This window comes from Orcinus orca, chromosome X (assembly GCF_937001465.1).
Source record: "Orcinus orca chromosome X, mOrcOrc1.1, whole genome shotgun sequence".
NCBI classification, from domain to species: Eukaryota; Metazoa; Chordata; class Mammalia; order Artiodactyla; family Delphinidae; genus Orcinus; species Orcinus orca.
This window is the reverse complement of record NC_064580.1, coordinates 15127610-15147434: the sequence shown is the minus strand read 5'-3', so window position 1 is coordinate 15147434 and position 19825 is coordinate 15127610. Positions and strand designations below refer to the sequence as shown.

Sequence of the window (19825 nt, the reverse complement as noted above, 5' to 3'; positions counted from 1 at the left end):
GCTCAAAGCCTGATAGCTATCCCACACTCCTGGGCCAGCTTCCTTCGGGGCCTCTGTTCTTTTATTTCATTGAGCATTTGTTTGGAGGCCGAGGCTGCCTCCTTCGATTGTACCTGGGATAAAGGGCCCCTGGCAGGTGCCCTGGGGGTAGCCTACTCCCCCTTACTAGCAGAATCCTCTGCTCCATCTTACCTCCCTCCACTATGCTCAGAATTGGTCAAAACTCACCATGTGCGCACACAGAACCATTTTGGGTGGTTTTTCCTTTTTTGCAGTTTGATAGTATTTTCAGTGTCTAGTTTCTTAAATCAAGGGACAATTAACATAAAATCAGATGATTCTTAAGTGGTCAGATACATCAGTGTTGACTATTGTGTGCATCTGTGTAACCACCGCCTGAAAAAGGCTATAAAAATTTCCATCACCCCAGGAAAGTCCTTCCCCCTCCCCCCTCCCCAGAGCAACCACTTTCGGATTCCTATCACGATACATCTTTTGGCTTGCTTTTGAATCGTGTCAATGAAATCTTATAGCATGTACACTTTTGTATCTGGCTTCTTTTGCTCAACACAGTGTTTTCGAAACACCGATGTCATTGCTCGTGGCAGGAGTTCTCTGCTTTTTATTGCCAAGTAGAGGTCCACCGTGTGGGTGTTGCCCATTGTGTTTATCCATTCACCTGTTGACAGACATCTGGGTTGTTTCCAGTTTGTGGCTCTTATGGCCAGACTGCTATGAACATCTGTACACAAGTCTTTTGTGAATGTATGTTTTCATTTCTCTTGGGAGGAGACCTCAGAGTGGAATTGCTCAGCCTGAGGATGGGCAGTTGTTTAACCTCATTAGAAACTGCCGGACAGTTCTCCACAGTGGCTGTGCCGTTTTACCAGCAGCGTAGGAGCGTTCCAGTTGCTCCATGTCCTTACCAACTTTTGGTGTTGCAGTCTTTCTCATTTTAGTCATTCTAATGGATGTGATATGATCCTTTAGGTTTTTCTTTTAAAGGACATTTTTAAGAATTTTCAAGCATGTCAGTCAATGCCAGCTCAGACACTGAAAAGGTCCTGTGGAGGGAAGCGAAGTGTTACATTTTTATGGTGCAGAGGTTTCTGCTTATCATCCCTGTCCGTGAAGCGGAGTCTTTCCAGCCCTGAGGGCTGTCTACAGACTGCCGCAGGGCAAGCTCAAGGCCAGAGCCCCGGGGTGGGGTGGGGGAAGGCAGGACAAAGCAAGAGGCAGGCCAGGAGTCAGAGTGGAGGAGGGAGGGGCTCCCGCGAGGGGAGCTCAGAATGCCACCATGACAACCGCAGGGGGACAGATCGTGCCCCACGCGCGCACTCACACACAGACGCTGAGAATCTAAGCCTTAAGTAGCCAGCAGGCACAGGCCAGTTCACAATCCTGCTGTCTCTTCAGCTTCTGTGATCACACATGGTATGAAAGCTCCACGCAACGGGGATATGACATCTCCAATTTCTTACCTTGTAGTTGGCCTGGGCAACTGGAAATCCTCCAAAACCGGTTGCCAGGCATGGGACCACTTAGGTGGCGAGCGTCGGAACCATCCCTGTGGGTGCTGGCTACAGCCTTCCTGACTTCTCCAACCCTACGAGGGTGGGGAGCGCCTCTCAAATACTTCAGTTAATCTGTGTATCTTGACTATCACTAATGTTACCCATTTCTAACAGTCATCACGCTAATTAGCAAGCCACCCATTTTACCACCAAAAGAACATTTCTAATATCCCCTGTTCTCTGCTAGCCAAGCTTCGAGTATTGCTAGAGACGATGGGATAGCTAGAACTCCTCCGGTAGCAGCCCAGGGTTGGGCCTCCCTGGTCTGAACTTGAGCTGACACCTCCCCACAACCCGGGGGGAGTGTGTTGATGACAACGCTGGCTGAGTGACTGCGTTAGGGCTTCACTTCAGTTAAGTCACGGGCAGGAAATGTCCCAGTGTAGGTGAGGGTGCCCGTACTGTGTAGAAAGTTTGCTCCAGTGTGGCAATGCCCCAGAGGCTTTAGACGGATGCGTACTTTGGAGAGAAACCCAGAAAGAGGGCAGTAATGTCAAACATCACACGAGAGCTTGCGAGTAGTGAAACGTCAGTGTTTGGTGGAGGGGAGGGCACTTTCGAAAGGGCAGCCTTTGCCTGGACAATCAGTGATGTAGGGAACCAAGGGCAAGCTGGCCGAGCCCCTTGAAGCGTGGATGGTGGACCCGCCCGAAAGGAGGATCCCCAGGGACCTTTCCTATGAAGAATCCCGTGTGGCTGGGGAAAGGGCAGAAGTCCCAGGCCTCCCTGCTCTTCAAACCAGCAAAGCATCAAAGGGTACAAAGAGAGCAGGGGGTGTTATGGTCCTAGCAGCTTCCTCTGGCCAAATGCCAGGCCCGCCAGCTTCCTGGGTCTGTGTGTCTGCGTTGAGCCAGGGCTCCGCTGCTTCTCCCTCCCACACCCCTACCCGCTCGCACGGGTGGGCCCCTGGGGGTCTCCAGGCGGAAGGATGCTAAAAGTCTGGCCTTCTCTGCTCTCTGATGGCAGCTCCACTCCCCCTGGCCTCTCCCGACCCCGCCGGCTCTGTGAATGCCAAGGAAATGGACCCTTTCAGTGGAGACTTATGCAGGAACCAAGCAAAGAATGGTCCCGAACCCATGTTCGTAAATCGATTGAAGTCAGGAAGAACAGCCACGGGAGTCGGTGCTTTCAGTGCAGAAAAGTTTGCACGTGGAGGCTCCGAACTGGGCTCTGAGCACTTGGGCGGCTCCTGCCGTTCTGGTTTGCAGCCAGTGGGGCTCGAGTTGCTCGGAGGCCGCAAGCCTGCCTGCCCCCAGCACCCGCTGTGTACAGAGCCGTCCCGGGAAGCGCAGTGTCGGGTAAGGTGACGCTAGCTGCTGTGCTGAACAAGTCGAATGTGTATTGCGGCTCAAGTGCAGCAGAAGTTTGTTCCTTCCTCACATAAAGCCCAAAGTGGGTGTTCCCAATGGCCGGTCGCCCTCCACCGAGCCGTGAGTCGGGTGTGCAGATTCCATCTTGTGGCTCCACTGTCTCCATCAGGTGGCTTCCAGGAGGTCCCTGTGCATCAAGCTGAGGGGAGGAGAAAGAGGTTGGAGCATCGTGTATGGAAGGTTTGTAGGAGCCAGTCCTGGAAGTGCTGTACATCACTTCCACCCACATTCTGTTTGCTAGAACTCAGGTGCGTGGCCACACCAAACGACCAGGGAGGCTGGGAAGCGTAGTCCAGGCAGGTGAAGAGATGGGTGTGGCGAACAGCTGGCCAGTTGGCCGCAGATGACATCCTTTTCTGGGAAGGGTGGGAGTGAACCCTTACCTGGGATTCGTTGAGGTTTAGGAAGAGAGAGCTGTCCTTCAGGGGCCAGGGGTGGCTGGTACAGGGGCAGTGGTGGAGCGGGGAGCTCAGGTTGAGGCCTGCTGCAGGGGCAGGAGCAGGCCAGGGAGTTCTAAGCTCTGGTCAGAGGCAAGAAGACACTCCCCCTTCGCCACCCTCAGCGGCCCCCCACATGGGGCCCTCTCTTCCCCTCTCCCATCCCCCAGACCTACCTTCCCTGCAATGTGTCCTTCACATTCTTGGAAAGCTCTGTCCCTTCCTCCCATCGGAACAACCATTCCCTGGGGATTCACAGCTCAGTGTGTGGGGGAAAAAGAAAAGGCAACAAACCAGTTCAAACCAAGGTGGTACTGATGTGCTGGGGCTGCTGAGAAAGCGGACGAGAAAATGAATGTGAAATGCCTAGCAGGGCACCTGGCACATAATAAGCGAATGCTTAGTAAATAGCTTATTATTCTCATCTTGTGAGTGTGAGTGTGTGAGTGTGTGTGTGTGTGTGTGTGTGTGTGAGAGAGTGTGTCGGGGGGGGGGGAGAGCTTGCCAAGTCCCGCAAATTAATCTACTCACTCTTTTCCTCCCTATCTAATGGTCTCATGACTGAATCATGACCTTCTGTTCAGCAGGGCCTGTGGAAACATCAAAATTGTGTTGGTTGAGTCAGCAATCCTTTGGCGCATGGGTTCATTGCCGAAGGGCAACTTTTAACCCCCTTTGGAGGAGCCAGACACGCCTCTCATGTTCACAGCACCCTGTCTCTCCCTCAGGCCCTCCCCAGGCCCGGGCCCCAGGCTCCACACCTTTCCTCTGGTGCCTTTCCTCCTGCTTCTGGACCGCCTGCCCCGCTCATTCCAGCATCTCCTCTACTGAAATCCTGCCCCGTGGCAAGACCCAGTTCACATTGTCACTTCTGGGAGTAGAGGTTGAGGGACTGGAACTCAGGGGTGGAGCAGGTGAGGACAAAGGAGAATTAGCATAGATCCTGGTTTGGGGAGAACCTTGAGTGTTAGAGGGACGACAGGCGGACTCATTCGAATCTGCTTGCCCACCGTGGGGTATATGCATGTGTGTATGTGTGAACACACGTTCCAGAACTCTTCCCTGAAAGAAAATAGGAAATAACACCTATAATCTTCATCGTCGACTAACCAGATGTTACACTGCAGCTTCTCCTCCCCATACAGCACCCTTGCATTGTTTATGCTATATTAGCTGCAAGCACGATACTTGCTTTAAGATAAATATAGTGCATTTCTAGAATTTCCAAAGACTCACCAACCCAAAGATTCTGCAGTGTCTTGTTCTGTTCTTGAGAGAGCTTGTCTCCGGGCAGAGGGATGCTTCTGACAAAACAGAATTCCAGAAAGAAGGCTCCCTGTTGAAAAGACGAGCACTCTCCGCCCTCTTCCTGCATTGTCTGTGTACTTCTCGGGTCGAGGTTGCTGTATTATTATTTTGAGGCGGTGTGCAGCTGATGAAGTGAAGTGGTATTTGTTTATTTATTGTTTTTTGGGCCCCGAGTTGGAACACAAGATCACTAGAAGAGAAACTCCCTCTATGACTCATCCCAGGAACATCTTGCGTTCCAGCCAGCACAAATATGATTAAAAGAACCTTCTTGAGGGCCCAAATTATATTCTAGCGAAGGAGCACATTAGCCAAGCTGAGCATCTCTGGAGCATTTTGCTTTTGGAAAGGGAGCTGTCTCTGGCCTCGTCATGTGCCTGACTCTTTATGAGATCTCAAGGCACACTTCTAGCAGATCCCTCTGTGGCTTGGAGATTGTTACCATAACAGAGTGTCTTCTTCACAGGGGTCACAGAAAGCGCCAGCAGTTGGGGAAACACCTGGTCGTGGTGGCCTGAGTTGGTGACATTTGAGTCGTCACATAATAAGCACTAGAACTTTCCAGGGCATGGCTGGTGTAGCAGACATGGTTGACATCCTGTCCCCATGCCCTCTCAGAGTGACCCCTGTACTCCAAAGGCTGCTCGCTGAAAATACCTGTGGTTTTCCCTCAGGCTTTTTTCCCTTAGTCTCAGGAGTGCCCTAGGCCCGCGTGCTGGGCTGGCTGGAAGTGCCAAGGAATTAACACATCGCCCAGGAGCAGCCCTTGACGTCTGCTGGTTGGGGCTTGGTGAATAAGTGCCCCACCGCCCAGGCAGGTGTTCTCCACTGTCTCCCAGTGTTACCTGTGCAGCTGAGCCCCAGTCGCCCGCGGTGGTAACTAACTTGATAAGTTGGCTTCTTTCCTTTCCCAGTCTCACTGCTTCACTTCTCTGCTGGTGTTTTCTAGATCTTCTGCCAGAGAAACTTCTTGCAGTCAAGCCAGTCTGTGGAGGAGCCCAAACTAAGATAAGGAGCCAGTTGGGATCATCAAAACCCAACAGCTTTCCCCCCCGCCGCTTACCGTGTCTGCCACAGTTGGTGGTCGTTAGGCTTCCACCGTGGCTGTGACATTGCAGTAGCATGTGTGCATGGGGGTGCAGTCCTTTGAGACCCCTAACCTCTGCAGAGAAACCTGGTGAGACGGAGACCAGAGCTGGAGGAGGTAGCCAGTTCAGTAACAGGGCCCTGTGAAGACAGTTCCAGATATTGCTAAAACCTCTGGACCTGGGAGCCACATACTCATGTGGTTCCTGGTATGTGAACAGCAAGTGTTTGTTGATTGAGTCTAGGAAGGAATGAAGAATTGACTCGCATTCACTTCCTCTGTAAGCTCTGAAGGCTTAAAGGTTGAGGCCATGTCCCATCCCCTTTTTGCATGTCAAGTGCCTTTTAATGGAGCCAGCAAGCTTGGTCGTAGCTGTAGGCTCTCGTCTCTGTGGAGGGATTTCAAGATAAGTAAGATTCCTCCCTTTGGTTGGTATCTGAAGTCGCTCAGTTAGGATTTCATTTCTTCGTCCATAACATTATCACTGACTGAATTCGGTTTATTATACCAATAAAGGAAACATAATTCTTGAACCTATTAGTCATAGACCTCATTGAGAATGAGTTTATCAGCTCCATTCTGGAACACCCAATTCTGATAGAGGAAACCCAATTCTGACTGCCCAAGGAGGGGCTGAGAGGTAAGCAAAGACAAAGGTCAGGCACCAGAAGAAGACTAAACCATGTTGTTTTCTACGACTGCCAAGTCAAGTCATAAGTGAATGTGCTTGGTGGTTTTAAAAGCAGGGGAGAAGCTTTCCCCGAATTCGGATCACCTTTCTCGTGTACCTCTAGTGCTGGTGGACAATTTCCTATTTTCCCTCATTCTGCTGGGAAGCTCCACTCGTGCCTCTCCCTCCACCACCCTGCACAGCAACCGAGTGGTTGTAGCTCAACAGCGATCCCTTTTGGGCAGCTGAGTAAAGGTCATTCAGCGCTTTTCTCACCGCTTTCCTCAGTTCCTGGGTTTTCTCTCTTTCAGCTGAGCAACCTTCTTTCCTTCAACTCTTGCCCAGTTATCTCAGAAAATTCTTCTGCTTTCTCTCTCCCTCTTGCCCTTACCCAATTCCTCTCCTCTTCCACCCCTCCCTTGTTTTTGAGAAAATGCCCCTAATCTTGCAGCTAGGCGGGAGAGAAGAGAGCTATTTAGGCCCTTCTGTCACGGAGAAAGAAAACTGTAGGATCTGAAGTGAAATGACGCATCACAGCCAATCAGCTATAACTTTGGAACTTTACAAATGCTCATGAGTCCATATTCCAGATACAAAAGGCTCTGGCCACCTCTTCTTTCTCCCCCAGCCTCCCAGCCTGAATGAGAAGTAGATTTTTGTATTTATTGAATTGTTTTCCCATTGTCTTTCATTTCCTGTAGGGCAACAGTGTTGTTTTCTATTTTCACCGCAAATGTTCAATATTTCAGCTATGCTGGGGGTTAAGTGAGTTTTTGTGGAAACCTCACCATCAGATGTAATATTAATTCTATGGTAAATGCCTTCCCAGTTCCTAGCAGCTGATTTTAAAACGAACCTCTGAACAAACAGGGTTTTAACTCAGAAACTGAATGTACAAACCCATTGGGAGCGTTTGTAATGCTACTTAAGACGCGGAGAGGAAATATAGGCAGTGGATCTGATAACGATGACAGTGATGCTAGTGACAAGGTGACAGTAATGATGGTGATGATATGATGGCTGAAGCTGAAGACAGTGACAGTGGTGACGACGATGGTGACAGTAGTGGTGATGATGTTAGCCATGTTATTTTCAACATTATCACCAACTTTTTTTTTTTTTTTTCTTTCGGCCGCGTTGGGTCTTCGTTGCTGCACGCAGGCTTTCTCTAGTTGCGGTGAGCGGGCTTCTCATTGCGGTGGCTTCTCTTGTTGCGGAGCACGGGCTCTAGATGTGCGGGCTCAGTAGTTGTGGCTCGTGGGCTCTAGAGCACAGGCTCGGTAGTTGTGGCACCCAGGCTCAGTTGCTCCGCGGCATGTGGGATCTTCCCGGCCCGGGGCTCGAACCCGTGTCCCCTGCATCGGCAGGTGGATTCTTAACCACTGCGCCACCAGGGAAGCCCTAGCCATGTTTTATTGGGAACTTTCTAAGTGCCGGGCCCTGTGCCAGCTACTTTACACTGATTATTTCCTTTCATCCTTACAACAGTCCAGCTCTTCCCCCCACCCCAGGTCTCTTTCAACCTCCATTTTGCACAGAGGGAAACTGAGGCTTAGAACTAACTTGCCCAAGGTCACACAGGTAGCAAAGTTAGGCAGAGCTGAAATTTGAACCTAGGCCTGTCTGAGTTCGAAGCCTGTACTTCTGACCCCTCTCGGGAGTGGGGGGCAGGGGGCAGTGCCCAGGTGAGGCTGGCACAGTTTTCATGCCGAGAGTTGGTGAGCGGCTCATGTGCGTTAGGATAAAGGGAAAATCGGAACTCCAGTCCTTTGCACCTCGCAGATCTGCACCCCTTCCTTCCAGTGACCCCTCGGAGGGTCTATTTCTGGCACACTAGTCTCTGGAAAATGTCCTGCTAATGACACGGGATTATAAACAGTCCTTTTCCCAGAACAAAAATTTAACCTTTGTATCTCAATCTAATTAGAAGTATTTTCTCTTCCAGGAGCAGGTTTTTTTCCCTCTTTGTTCCTTATTTAAGAGGTTTCTTTATTGCCAGAAAAATCTCCAAACACCATAGCTTTTTAAGATGATAGACCCTGGCCAGAGATCTTGAACATGACCTGTGCTCCTGCACGAGATGGCCACTCCGGCACCAGCACCTGAGGGTGTTCGGGTGCTGTGTGTCCAGCTTAAGGCTCTGGGACCTTGGCCGAGTGCAGGGGTGGACACTCCTGGGCTCTCACAGCCCACATCCAGGTGGGTGTCCCCTGCCACCAGCAGCAGTTCTTTATGATTTTCTCTGGTGATTCTGATCTGTGTCTCTCCCCTTCCCCTGGGCTCACCAAGACTTGAGGAGGGTGCTTCCTTCCTCTTAGTTTCAGGGGCAACCCTCCCTGAACAGTAAGCATTTCTCCTCTACCTTAGAGGGGTCCCCGCACTGACATCTCTTCCCATTGCTGTCTAGGGACTGGCATCCTTTTAGAGACTTACTCCTTTACCTCTGCAAGAACTGTGCACCTTGAGGGAGCCCTGTTAGAAGCAGGTCGCCCTGGGAGAGTATCAGTTGGTGAATCCTTGGGGAATTGAGCTGAGAGAGAAGGCAATGAGCATGTGGAGAAAACAGCATCAGGGTGGAGGGCTAGGAGATGCACGCCTGGCACGCAGTGAAGGCACTCAGGTAGTTTTTGAAAGAATACATACATGAGTGGACGTGAACCTAGTTCTCTATTCCGGCCCCGCACCCAGGCCTGCAGCCCGAGGGCCGCCATAGGTCCTCTGTGGGCAGGCTGGAGGTACCTGGGAGTCTAAAATGAGATCGGAAATGCAAAGACATCTGACAGTCTCTTCCTGGGCCAGAAAGGAACCAGGGCCACTGCGTGGCACCCTCCACAGCCAGACCCCAGATCCCTCCTGTGCTCTGGTGGAATCCTACCACGTCGTAGGGACGTTTGGCACATCGTGGGTTCCCGACTGCGCTGTGATGTCTTCACCCCACAGACCCTGCCCTGCTCTGGAAGTGGAGTCCCAAGAGAGATAAGCCGTGCTCTGACTGGAGCCGAAGGGTCTTCTTACCTTCTCCCCTCCTTTTGGCCTTCTCTTCTCCCCTGGCCTGGTTTAAAGATGAACCAGAACTCCCAAAAGAGCCTGCCTCCTTTCTCTAACCTTTCCCTCTTCACCATTCCTGGTCCCTCCCTCCAAGCTGCTCCCCTCACCCACGCTGTGGGCTTTGGAGTTGGGAGGATAGGGACTGGCGTCTTCTCGGGGGTCATGGGCGTGGCCCAGAAAGACCCGCCCCCATTCTGCCCTTCCCCCACCCCCTTGTGCCCTTTCCCTCTTCCATCCAAGTCTCTTGAATTCCCACACGTCCCCATTCCTCAGGACCCGCAGCAATTCCTAGAAGGCCGGGTTTGACCCCTTCCCGCAGACACCACTCACTCGTGGGAGGCCTGAGTTAACTTTCCACCCCACCATGAGAGGGGGGCAGTACCCCACGTTACAGAAGAGGAAACTGAGTCCCAGGGACACAAAATGACTTTACCCCAGTCACAAAGAGCTCGTGTGTGTGTGTGTGTGTGTGTGTGTGTGTGTGTGTGTGTGTGTGTCTTGAATCTCATCTTTTACTTCTATTTCAATTTCTTATCCATTAGATACCATGCACTCGAGGGTGTATTTCATCTTTTTTTATCAAGCTCCTCACCCATCAGACTCTGTTTGACAGTCTGATGGTTGAATCAGACCATCCCACATACTTTGGTGTTGGACTCTGGTTAAGGATACAGACGTAGCAGGGGACAGACCCCTTTGACTCAAGTGAAATTTGAACCCAAGGCAGTGGCTGAGGGACTGCTTTTGAAGGAGCACAGGTCTGAGTCTTGCACGCTACAACCTCTGAGCCTCACTCAACCAGTGAACCTCAGCTTCCTGCTCTGCAGAATGTGAGGGGTGGCCTGGGCCAGTGACCCCAAGACTCGCTCAGGCAGGGGGGGACCCTTGGAAGTCTCGCTGGGCCTTGGAAGCTCTGTCTCTCCTGCCGAGTTCCACCTTTTTCATGCTTGCACTCCTATCAGAAGCAAAAGAAAGAATTGAACACCCCCTCAGCACATACACATTGTTAAATTATATATGTCTTCCTGTATTTATTTATTACATATGTCATAAAATAGAAAAATGGGAATAAAAAGGATGAGATGGTAAGATGGACATAAATAAGTTTTATGACGACTTTACCCTGCTCCCCGGAAGGCCTGGGAGTGCCCTGGTGTCAGTGGCCAGTCTACTGTGCTCGGGCTCGCGGCTTCCTCCTGCCCGGCTGTCTCACAGCTCCCATCTTTCACCGATATCACATCACATCACAGCTAAGATTTGCACTCAGTCCTCTCTGGCAGAACTCCCCACAGCCGCTGCCCACCTTCACGAAGGTGAGACTCGGTCACGAGCTGCATGGCCACCACCGTTTTAATAAATGAAGCAACGTGTTGGGGACTCGTTCCCAAAGCTAGCTTGGGTTGTCCTAGTCCTTTCGGAGGGCCGTGGAGATCTCTGCGTGGAAAAGGCAATCGGCTGTAAGCCAGGTGACTATTTCGTGTACTCGCCGTATCGTAGCCAATTTGGGAATCCATTCATGTGATAATTATGTTCACAGCTTCAGTAGAAACGCCCTGTGCTGATGTCTGAAGCTCAGAAAATTTAATCACTGGGGCAAGTAATTGATAATCATTACACCCTATGGGGAGAGCAAAACCATTTTTTACCCAGTTGGAATTACTTCTTAGATATTTAGTGCATATCAGGTCCTGAATGGTGGAACCATATCTGCGTTGTATTAAAGGATGCGAGTCATGCTTTGCTCATTTCACTCATAGTAAGTGGCTGGATTTTTATACACCATTAGGTTGATCGTTGAGGCTGTAGTTTTAAGTGCTGGATCGAAAGCAAGAAATAGATTTAGAATAAGGTGCAGTTGGGAGGGGGAGGATACTTACAGAGGTCTCTGGGAAGTCAGCCTTGCAAGAAGGAGTGACACCTCACTTTTTCCCGGGGGCAGGGGCACATGGGAAGACTCTGTGACAGCCAGGGTGGAAGTTGAGGGAATTCCGGACTTGATGGCTTTAGTCTTTTCTGTGAAGTAAGAAGCAAGATCAGCCACTAAGAAGAAGGTTGGCTGACCAGGTGCCTTGTTCTCTGGCCTTTGGATTAAGGCCATTCTGACTGCACAGTAGAGCCACCTGGGGTATTTTTCACAACCCCAATGCCCCGGCTGTACCCCAGACCAATTAAGTCAGAGTCTTGGTGGTGGGACCCAGGCATCAGTATTTTTTAAAGCTTCCGGGTGATTCTAACGTGTAGCCAAGTTGAGAACCGGAGCTAAGCCAGCACCTGTCAGATGTGAACGTGCACGCAGATCATCCCGGGAGCTTGTCGAGATGCAGGTGCTGATTCAGGTGATCTGGGGTGGGGCTCGAGACTCTGCATTTGTAGCAGGCTCTCAGGTAATGCTGCTGCTCCACGGACATGGACGACCCAATTCTGACCTGAAAAAATGATGGCTGCCTACAGGCTCCATAAAGACCAAAGCTGTTGATATTTTACAGTTGGAAAACACATAGTATCGGGATATATTTTTAGAAAATGAATGTCTTTTTTAAAATAAATTTATTTATTTTTATTTATTTATTTTTGGCTGCGTTGGGTCTTCGTTGCTGCGCGTGGGCTTTCTCCAGTTGCGGCGAGCGGGGGCTGCTCTTTGTTGCGGTGCGCGGGCTTCTCATTGCAGTGGCTTCTCTCGTTGCGGAGCTCGGGCTCTAGGCACACGGGCTTCAGTAGTTATGGCTCGTGGGCTCAGGAATTGTGGCTCGCGGGCTCTAGAGCGCAGGCTCAGTAGTTGTGGAGCACGGTCTCTAGGCACGAGGGCTCAGTAGTTATGGCTCACGGGCTCAGTAGTTGTGGCTCACGGGCTCAGTAGTTATGGCTCACAGGCTCAGTAGTTGTGGCGCACGGGCTTAGTTGCCCCGCGGCATGTGGGGTCTTCCCAGACCAGGGCTCGAACGCATGTCTCCTGCGTTGGCAGGCGGATTCTTAACCACTGCGCTACCAGGGAAGTCCTGAAAATGAATGTCTTAAAGGAAGAAATTTATCTTGATAAAATATCTAGGTGAGGCTGACTTCAGGGGAGGAGGAGGGCAGGTCACATCTGCAGGCTGTTCGGGCTGAAGGGGGTGTCCCCAGGATCGGGACCAGGGGACTCCAGAATGGCCCACCCTAGATCATCCAGGTCCTGGAGGTGGAATGTGCCCAGATCACTAAGACTGCTTCCCGTGAGGCTGAGCTCACTTCCGCGTGACCTCCCTCCAGTGGTCCCAGGGTCCTCACAGGGCTCCCAGGCAGCCAGTGGCCCCCTGGCTTGCGTTACCACGAGGTGACCCTGCCCACCAGACCTAGGAACCCGGTCCTCAAGCATTTCCTCAGGGGCGCTTGGTGCTGCAGACCAGGGGCCTTGTGTCGTCTTGATGGTTGTTTCTGTGGTGAAAACGCTCTCAATTCACGGTACAAAATCAGGCCCCTCTCTAGAAGGTGATATAGGGCTCCTGGCGTGCCCACAGGGCTTTTGTCCAAATTCCCAGCTCAGAAATCAAGCTCTGCGTGAGGCGGTCTCGGGGATCCTGTCCTGGGTTAGAGTGGGGTTCACAGTCACATTCTGAACTTCCTTCAGTTGGAGTCGGTGCAGGCTCCTCAGGGGGTCCCCACGGGATCATTTAGGATGTAGCTGAGGGTATTAGGTTGAGTGTGTGAGTGTGTGTGTGTGTGTGTGTGTGTGTGTGTGTGTGTGTAGAGAGAGAGAGAGAGGGAGAGAGAGATTAGGTGTTAAATGCCCACAACAGGGAAATAGATGGACTCTACGACCTAGAGAGTAGTCTAAATTATCTGAGTGGTCAACTGTTTTCACTTTTGAAATTAAGCTATAAATGAATCCTTGTCAAAAAAATGTCAACCTGTCTGGAAGCCTGTAAGGTAAATTGAGTCCTTCGTGCGATGCTCTGGAGGCAGGAGGCCTGAGAGGCAGGCTTGGCTTGCAGGGCGCCCAGTGGGGTGCAGATGTGGGGCGGGTCACTGACCTACCGCCTGGGAGTTGGGCCCCAGATTGGCTTCTTCACGAATGTAACTCCTTATCAGGAAAACGGCACACGTGTCGCTTTGCTTTGGTTTTCTTTGTCCGTGTGTGTCAGAGAAACACGGGACCCTAGGATGAATCCATTCACAGGTCACCGTGTCAGACTCTTCACTGTCCACAAAGTGCTTTCGCATCTACTGTCTCGTCATTGGAGTCTCCCCCTGGCTGGTGAAGGTGGGTGACTGCCATGTTCCCCTCCGTGGCACCTGTGGGCCTGACCCTCTGCTCTCTCCACACCAAGAGCAGGGTGACCTCTGTGATAACTGGCCTCTGGCGAGTTTTATTTAGCCTTTCTGGGTCACGGTTTCCTCATCTGTAAAAAAGATCGGGAAGAGGACAGAGATGTAAGCTTTAATGTCCCTGCCAGTCTTGATATGCCATGATTCTATAAATGTGACAAGACGCTGGGTATGAGAACGCCAGGCTGCGAAAGGCCTAGATACTCATTCATGCCCTCCTTTCTGAAAGGATTCACCAGCTACGGTTATAAAGATGAGCGGGTGAGAAAGTTGTTTCTCATACTGGCAATGCCAGTATGAGGGGGAGGTTCAGGACTTGCCAAGGTAAGTGGGGGTCCTGTGGGAGCTCAGCGGGGTTGGGGGAGATCTCAGAGAATGAGAGTCCAGCGTCTGACAGGTGAGCAGGAGTTGGCTGGGTGAAGGTCAAGGCCCGAGAGGACTCCAAGCTGAGGGGCAGATCCTGGGGACAACGTGCCTCTGGTATCCTTAGATCTTCGTGATAGTTAGACAAGGGGTTCAGGTGGCAATTTTGTGACCCCACAGGTCTCTGAGCCCACTTACTGCCCCAGACAGTCCTTCCTCACCTCCCCAGCTGCTCTGTGCCCTGAGGCTTCTCCGCAGGGTCTCCATCTGGGGGGCACGTAGGCAACTGGCCACGGGCCAAGAGAGCGAGGTCTCCAGCACCCGGGGATCCAGATCGCCCACTTCCCCTCCCTTTACGCCCCGCCCCATACCCCCGGGGGTAATGGGTGCAGGCCGAATGATGGCCGATCTCATTTAAATCCATTTACTATTTTGAAAAACCCAAACAAAAGGCTCCCAGCCACCTCTGAAGAAACGGCACTCCCTCAGCATGAGCATTACGTGGTTTCTGTGACACGACCTCTCCAGTCGGCATCTGGCTTCTGGCTTGTCCTCAGGAACACAGACTTGTGCTGTGAACCCTCATCTCAGGAGCTGGTTGTTTTCCTCAGGGCATCCCTGCGGCTTCCAGCACTGGCTCCTACCACAGTGACAGCCGCTCCGGCCCCCCAGCTGCTGACCCAGAGTCGGGGGGCGTGCTGTCAGGGTGAATGAGGGGAGGAGGAGCGGGGCGGAAGAGGGGAAGAGCCCCCCGGGAGGCGGGAGGGTGCTTGACGAAGGCAGTGTAGTCCTGGGCCCCGCGTGGTACGCGACGCGGAGCGGGTGCTCAGTCCCCGGTGGGGAGCGGCGGGCATCGTCTCAGCAGGCCTCTAGGTGAGCGACTGCGGCTGCTCCCCGGGCCTGCTTGGCTCAGTCATCAGGCAGGTGCAAAGCTGTCACGTGGGAGGAGGCAGGGGTGGCAGCCCCGCCCTTGGCCCCCGAGATGCCGCACACCGCCACCTGCATCCTGGCCCGTCCCGCATCGCATCTGGCCCCGGCCCTGTCCCCAGAGGCTTGAGGCCCCGGCAAGGGGCCTGATGGCGAGAGTTTAAAGGCACTGAGCGCCCCCTGTGGGCGGCACCCTCGCCTCTGGCAGGACGGCCTCCTGGTACTCTGAGCGGGAAGGTTCTGGAGGCTTAGCAGTCCTAGGGCCAGGGCCAGGCCGGGAGAGGAGTGAGGCTGCGCGGGGAGAGATGAGAGCCGCCGCCGGAGCCGAAGGTATGTGCCGGGAGCCGGTCGGGGAGGCGCCGAGAAGGTGTAGCCTGTCATGAGAAAGCAGCCTCACAGCCGGGTAGTCCCGAGGCCGCGGGAAACACGGGCCGGACGGGTGGCCGCGGTACCTCCTCTGACCGCTGCTGTCCTTGTCCGCACCAGCCCCGCGCAAGCTTCCCTTCAGCCTTCTGCCACCCCGCCCTGAGCTCTGGCCACTGTGAGGGACAGGGTGGCCCTTCTGGAGGAGGCCCTGGGTGCTCAGGGCCTTCGAGGGGCTGTCCGTGAGTGGCCGACAGAGCTCTGTCCCGCCGAGGCTGATGCCCCTCCTGGCTTCACGCTGCCGCCTTCTCATGCTAGCCAGTCTCTGTCCGATCAACGGCGTGCACCCCCGGTAGACTCTAATCCCCATGAAAGCAGGAGCATCTCCAGGATCATGACAGCATCTCCGGCCCCCAGCAAAGCGCTGGGCAGGCAGTAGGCGCTCAGCAAATTGATTGGTTGGGTGGATGAATGAATGCATGGAAGAATGAATGAATGGTGTACTGGAGGCACGGCATTTTCTGGGCTGAATCAGGAAAAACCAGGTCCTTCAGCTGGGGCAAGCCCCCTCAGGCTCCCTGGGGACAGGCTTCCTCAGAGGCTCTGCAGTGTGCCCTGCCGAGGGCGTCACTCACCATTCCTTCTCCGTAAGGTTCTCTGCACAGCATCCTTCCCCTTGTCCTCCCCTCCTCCGGCTTCAGAGAAACTCCTTGTTCTGTGCACTTGACACGTTGTGATTGTCTGGAAATATGACAAAGTTGTTCATTTCTTAAAGCTGCCTTCCTGTAGTGAGGCCTCGTTTGTTCACTTCTATTCCCATGGTGTGCTGGGCCGCCTCTCTTGTTTTGGAGGTTGTGTTGGTAATTTCGGGGTGAGGAGAGAAGGACAAGTTGACCCCAGGACGAAAGTCCAGACCACTCAGACAGGTGAGGTCAAGAATCGGAGTTGCCCAAGGCCTGCCCAGCAAGACTGAGGATTATTGAATTATTATTGAGCCCAACCAGACTCCAGGGCTGCACAGATCCCCGAGTTAGACATGGTGCCTGCCTTCTCCATGGTAACAAGGCTAAATATGGACGCGTTTCCATGGAGAGCCATATCGCAGCTGCAGCCCTGCTTCCTCCAGGAAGCACCAGCACTGGGCTTCTTTGGCTTCTCAGGAGGTGGCCAGTGGTGCCGCGGACATCAAGAAAGTATATCTCACCTCTGAGGATGTTTGTTTCCAACAAGGGTTCTGTTTCCCCGGCCCTAGATTCGTCAACATCTGTTCCTCTTGACAGCTAGAAGTTAGGAGAGAGAGGTCACAGGTCAGACAGACGGAACGGGGACAGTGACGCTGGACCCAATGAGCATTCGTGCAAGTTATCCTGTCTTCACTCCTCGGAGTGGCTTTTCCTATTACTGGAGGAAAGGGGGTGTCACTGGTTGGAGGGAGACAGCTGTAATGAGCCTCGTATAAATACACTGCTGTTCCTCTCATCAAGACTCTTTTGGAAGAATTACTGCTGCTACAAAGAGTTTTTTAAATGCTTTCCATAACTGGGATGGCCCCCTTCCAATTTCATACAATATTCTAACGTGACAGGGTTCTATTTTTTTTCTTAAAGGAAAGTAAGTCTTTGCTGCATATTTGAATTTGAACAAGTCCAATCCCCGCATATCTTAACTGTCCGATAGAACAATGTGGAATGAAACTTTGTGTTTGTCGCAGGCTGAACATATAAGCTGAGGGAGTGTTCGGCCTCACAATACTCTGTTTAACCGCACTTGGCTATTTAGTCATTACATCATCTGTGTTTATAGTTTAATCGTCTGTTAAATTGGGGCTGTCCACGCACAGCTGATCGTATGGGTGTGTTCGTATATGTTAGGAAATATCTGTAACATGTATGTACACACAGAGAGATGGGTGTGCTCCCCGGTTAACTAAGATGTGGAAACTTTTAAAAGATGTAGAGAGAGCTCTCGAGGCAATTATAGTCTCAGAAGGAAGATTCATATGGTGTGTTCTGTGTTGCAGGCCGAGTGGCATCAGAGCTGAGTGATGGACGATCTGCAGTCCCAGAACCTCTCCATGGACATGACCGACTCCTCCCCTGCCTTGGCCAATAACAGACTGGAGAACGGCATGGCCCAGCTGATCACCACTGAGGCCTGGAACATCAACTCCACCGACCTGGTAAAGAAGGCCCTGGTGACCGTGCCGGCCCCGTCCATTCTGAACCCCCCGGCTGAGTCCCAGAGCGGCATGGCTCTGAAGGTAGCGGCCACCGTGCTTCAGCCCCTGTGCCTCGGGGAGAGCCCGGTGGTGATGCCCATTCACATGCAGGTGGAGGGCAGCCCCGCGCCGGAGCTCAACCCTAACGGCAACGCCACTTACGTCATGACCACACAGGGCCCCGTGCAGCTGCCGGTGGTGCTGGAGCAGCACGTCTTCCAGCACCTCAACTCCCCTCTGGTCCTGCCACAGGAGGCCCCGTGCTCCTCCAGCGCCATCCACAGCAACCTCTTCCAGGGAGCCGAGGACCCCGAGGCCCAGCCCCAGCTCCTGGACCTCAGGATCCCTAGCCAGCCGCAGGAGCCCACGTTGCCCTTCGAAGCCGTGCTCCAGAATTTGTTTCCTTCGCAGGGCGCTCTCGGCCCTCCACCCTGTCAGCCTCCGCCGGGATACGCCCCTGTGCCCCCCCAGCCCTTTAACTCCCCCTTGTCCCCCCTGGTCCCGCCAGCCACCCTCTTGGTTCCCTACCCTGTGATCGTCCCCTTGCCTGTGCCGGTCCCCATTCCCATCCCCATCCCAGTGCCTCAGAGTTCTGAATCCAAGTTCAGCCCCAGCTTCCGAAAGCCGCCATCTTCCTTCGGCCTACACCCGTTTAAAGGCACCCAGACCCCTCTCCAGAAGGAGGAACTGAAGCCCTTCGACCTCCTCCCGCCGAGGGAGTACTTCCAGCTCGGCCGCCACACCGTCATCAAGATGGGGAGTGAGAACGAGGCCCTGGATCTCTCCATGAAGTCGGTGCCCTGGCTCAAGGCTGGTGAAGTCAGTCCCCCGATGTGCCAGGAAGATGCAGCCCTAGACCTGTCACTGGCAGCCCACCGGAAATCTGAGCCCCCCCCTGAGACATTGTATGACAGCAGCGGGTCAGCGGACAGCCCAGGTCACACTGTGATGGAGAAACTTCCCAGTGGCACGGAAGTGCCCTTTGCCCCCGCCACGCCCCACGAGGCCTCAGCCGCGATGGATAGTCACATGGGCAGCAGCGTCGCCGCCGAGCCGCCCAGCCAGCCCAGCAGTGAGGTCAAGGCTGAAAATAACATTGAGATTGTGAGCGAGTCCCAGGCGGCCAAGGTGATCGTCTCCGTGGAAGACACTGTGCCTACCATCTTCTGTGGCAAGATCAAAGGCCTCTCGGGGGTGTCCACCAAAAACTTCTCCTTCAAAAGAGAAGACTCCATGCTTCAGGGCTATGACATCAACAGCCCAGGAGAAGAGTCCATGGGAAACGCGGAGCCCCTTAGGAAACCCGTCAAAAACCGGAGCATAAAGTTAAAGAAAGTGAACTCCCAGGAAATACACATGCTCCCAATCAAAAAACAACGGCTGGCCACCTTTTTTCCAAGGAAGTAAATAACGGCTTTTTAAAATTTTTATGATTATAATATGGGGAAAGGTGCATTGGTTTTATAAAAAGGCATTTAAAACAAATTATCTTTGTTAATTATTTTGGGGAGTAGCTGGGAAGCGGGAAGGCAAATTGGCTCTAAGCAAGTTTCATTTTCTTTTTTAATTTTTGACTTTTCACAAATGAGTAAATAAGAGCAACCTATTTTTCAAGCAGATTGCACATTTTTTTGCAGCTTTAATGGAATATTGGGTGAATCAGAGGGGTAAAAAAGCTATTTTCATTGCCACAAAGTGCTTTGATGATGTAATACCTAATAAAGGGTAGGATGAATATTTCACAATAAATGTTTGTTTGCACTAACTGGTTGCAGTATTCTATCATTTATAAAATCTGCATTCCTGAACTGGCAGGGTTTGGCCAAAACTGTCGCTTGTGAAGCACTGCAAGCTATCCGTGTTTAGAGACCGAAGCTCTTCGGGCATATTGGGCAAAGAAGAATCATATTGGCCTATGTCCTCAGAAAAGGAGGATTAGGGGCAGGACAGGAATAAAGATGCAGACGTAGAGAATGGACTTGAGGACACGGGGAGGGGGAAGGGTAAGCTGGGACGAAATGAGAGAGTGGCATGGACATATATATACACGACCAAATGTAAAATAGCTAGCTAGTGGGAAGCAGCCGCACAGCACAGGGAGATCACCTCGGCGCTTTGTGTCCGTCCACCTAGAGGGGTGGGACAGGGAGGGTGGGAG

The 19825-nt window shown here is 52.5% G+C and overlaps 1 protein-coding gene across 4 annotated transcripts in view; it reads left to right on the top strand.

Annotated features, from left to right (window-relative positions):
- Positions 1 to 19432, top strand: part of RAI2 (retinoic acid induced 2) — a 218645-nt gene extending 199213 nt beyond the window's left edge. For 3 of the 4 annotated variants that reach the window (XM_049704759.1, XM_004269641.3, XM_004269642.2), the window contains one exon: positions 17470 to 19432. In XM_049704759.1, coding sequence (XP_049560716.1) covers positions 17494 to 19074 — 1581 coding nt within the window. In that variant the 5' untranslated portion in view covers positions 17470 to 17493 and the 3' untranslated portion in view covers positions 19075 to 19432. The remainder of the gene's footprint in view (positions 1 to 17469) is intronic. The other variant, XM_049704760.1, reaches the window with a different exon arrangement.
- The last annotated feature ends 393 nt before the right edge of the window (positions 19433 to 19825 follow it).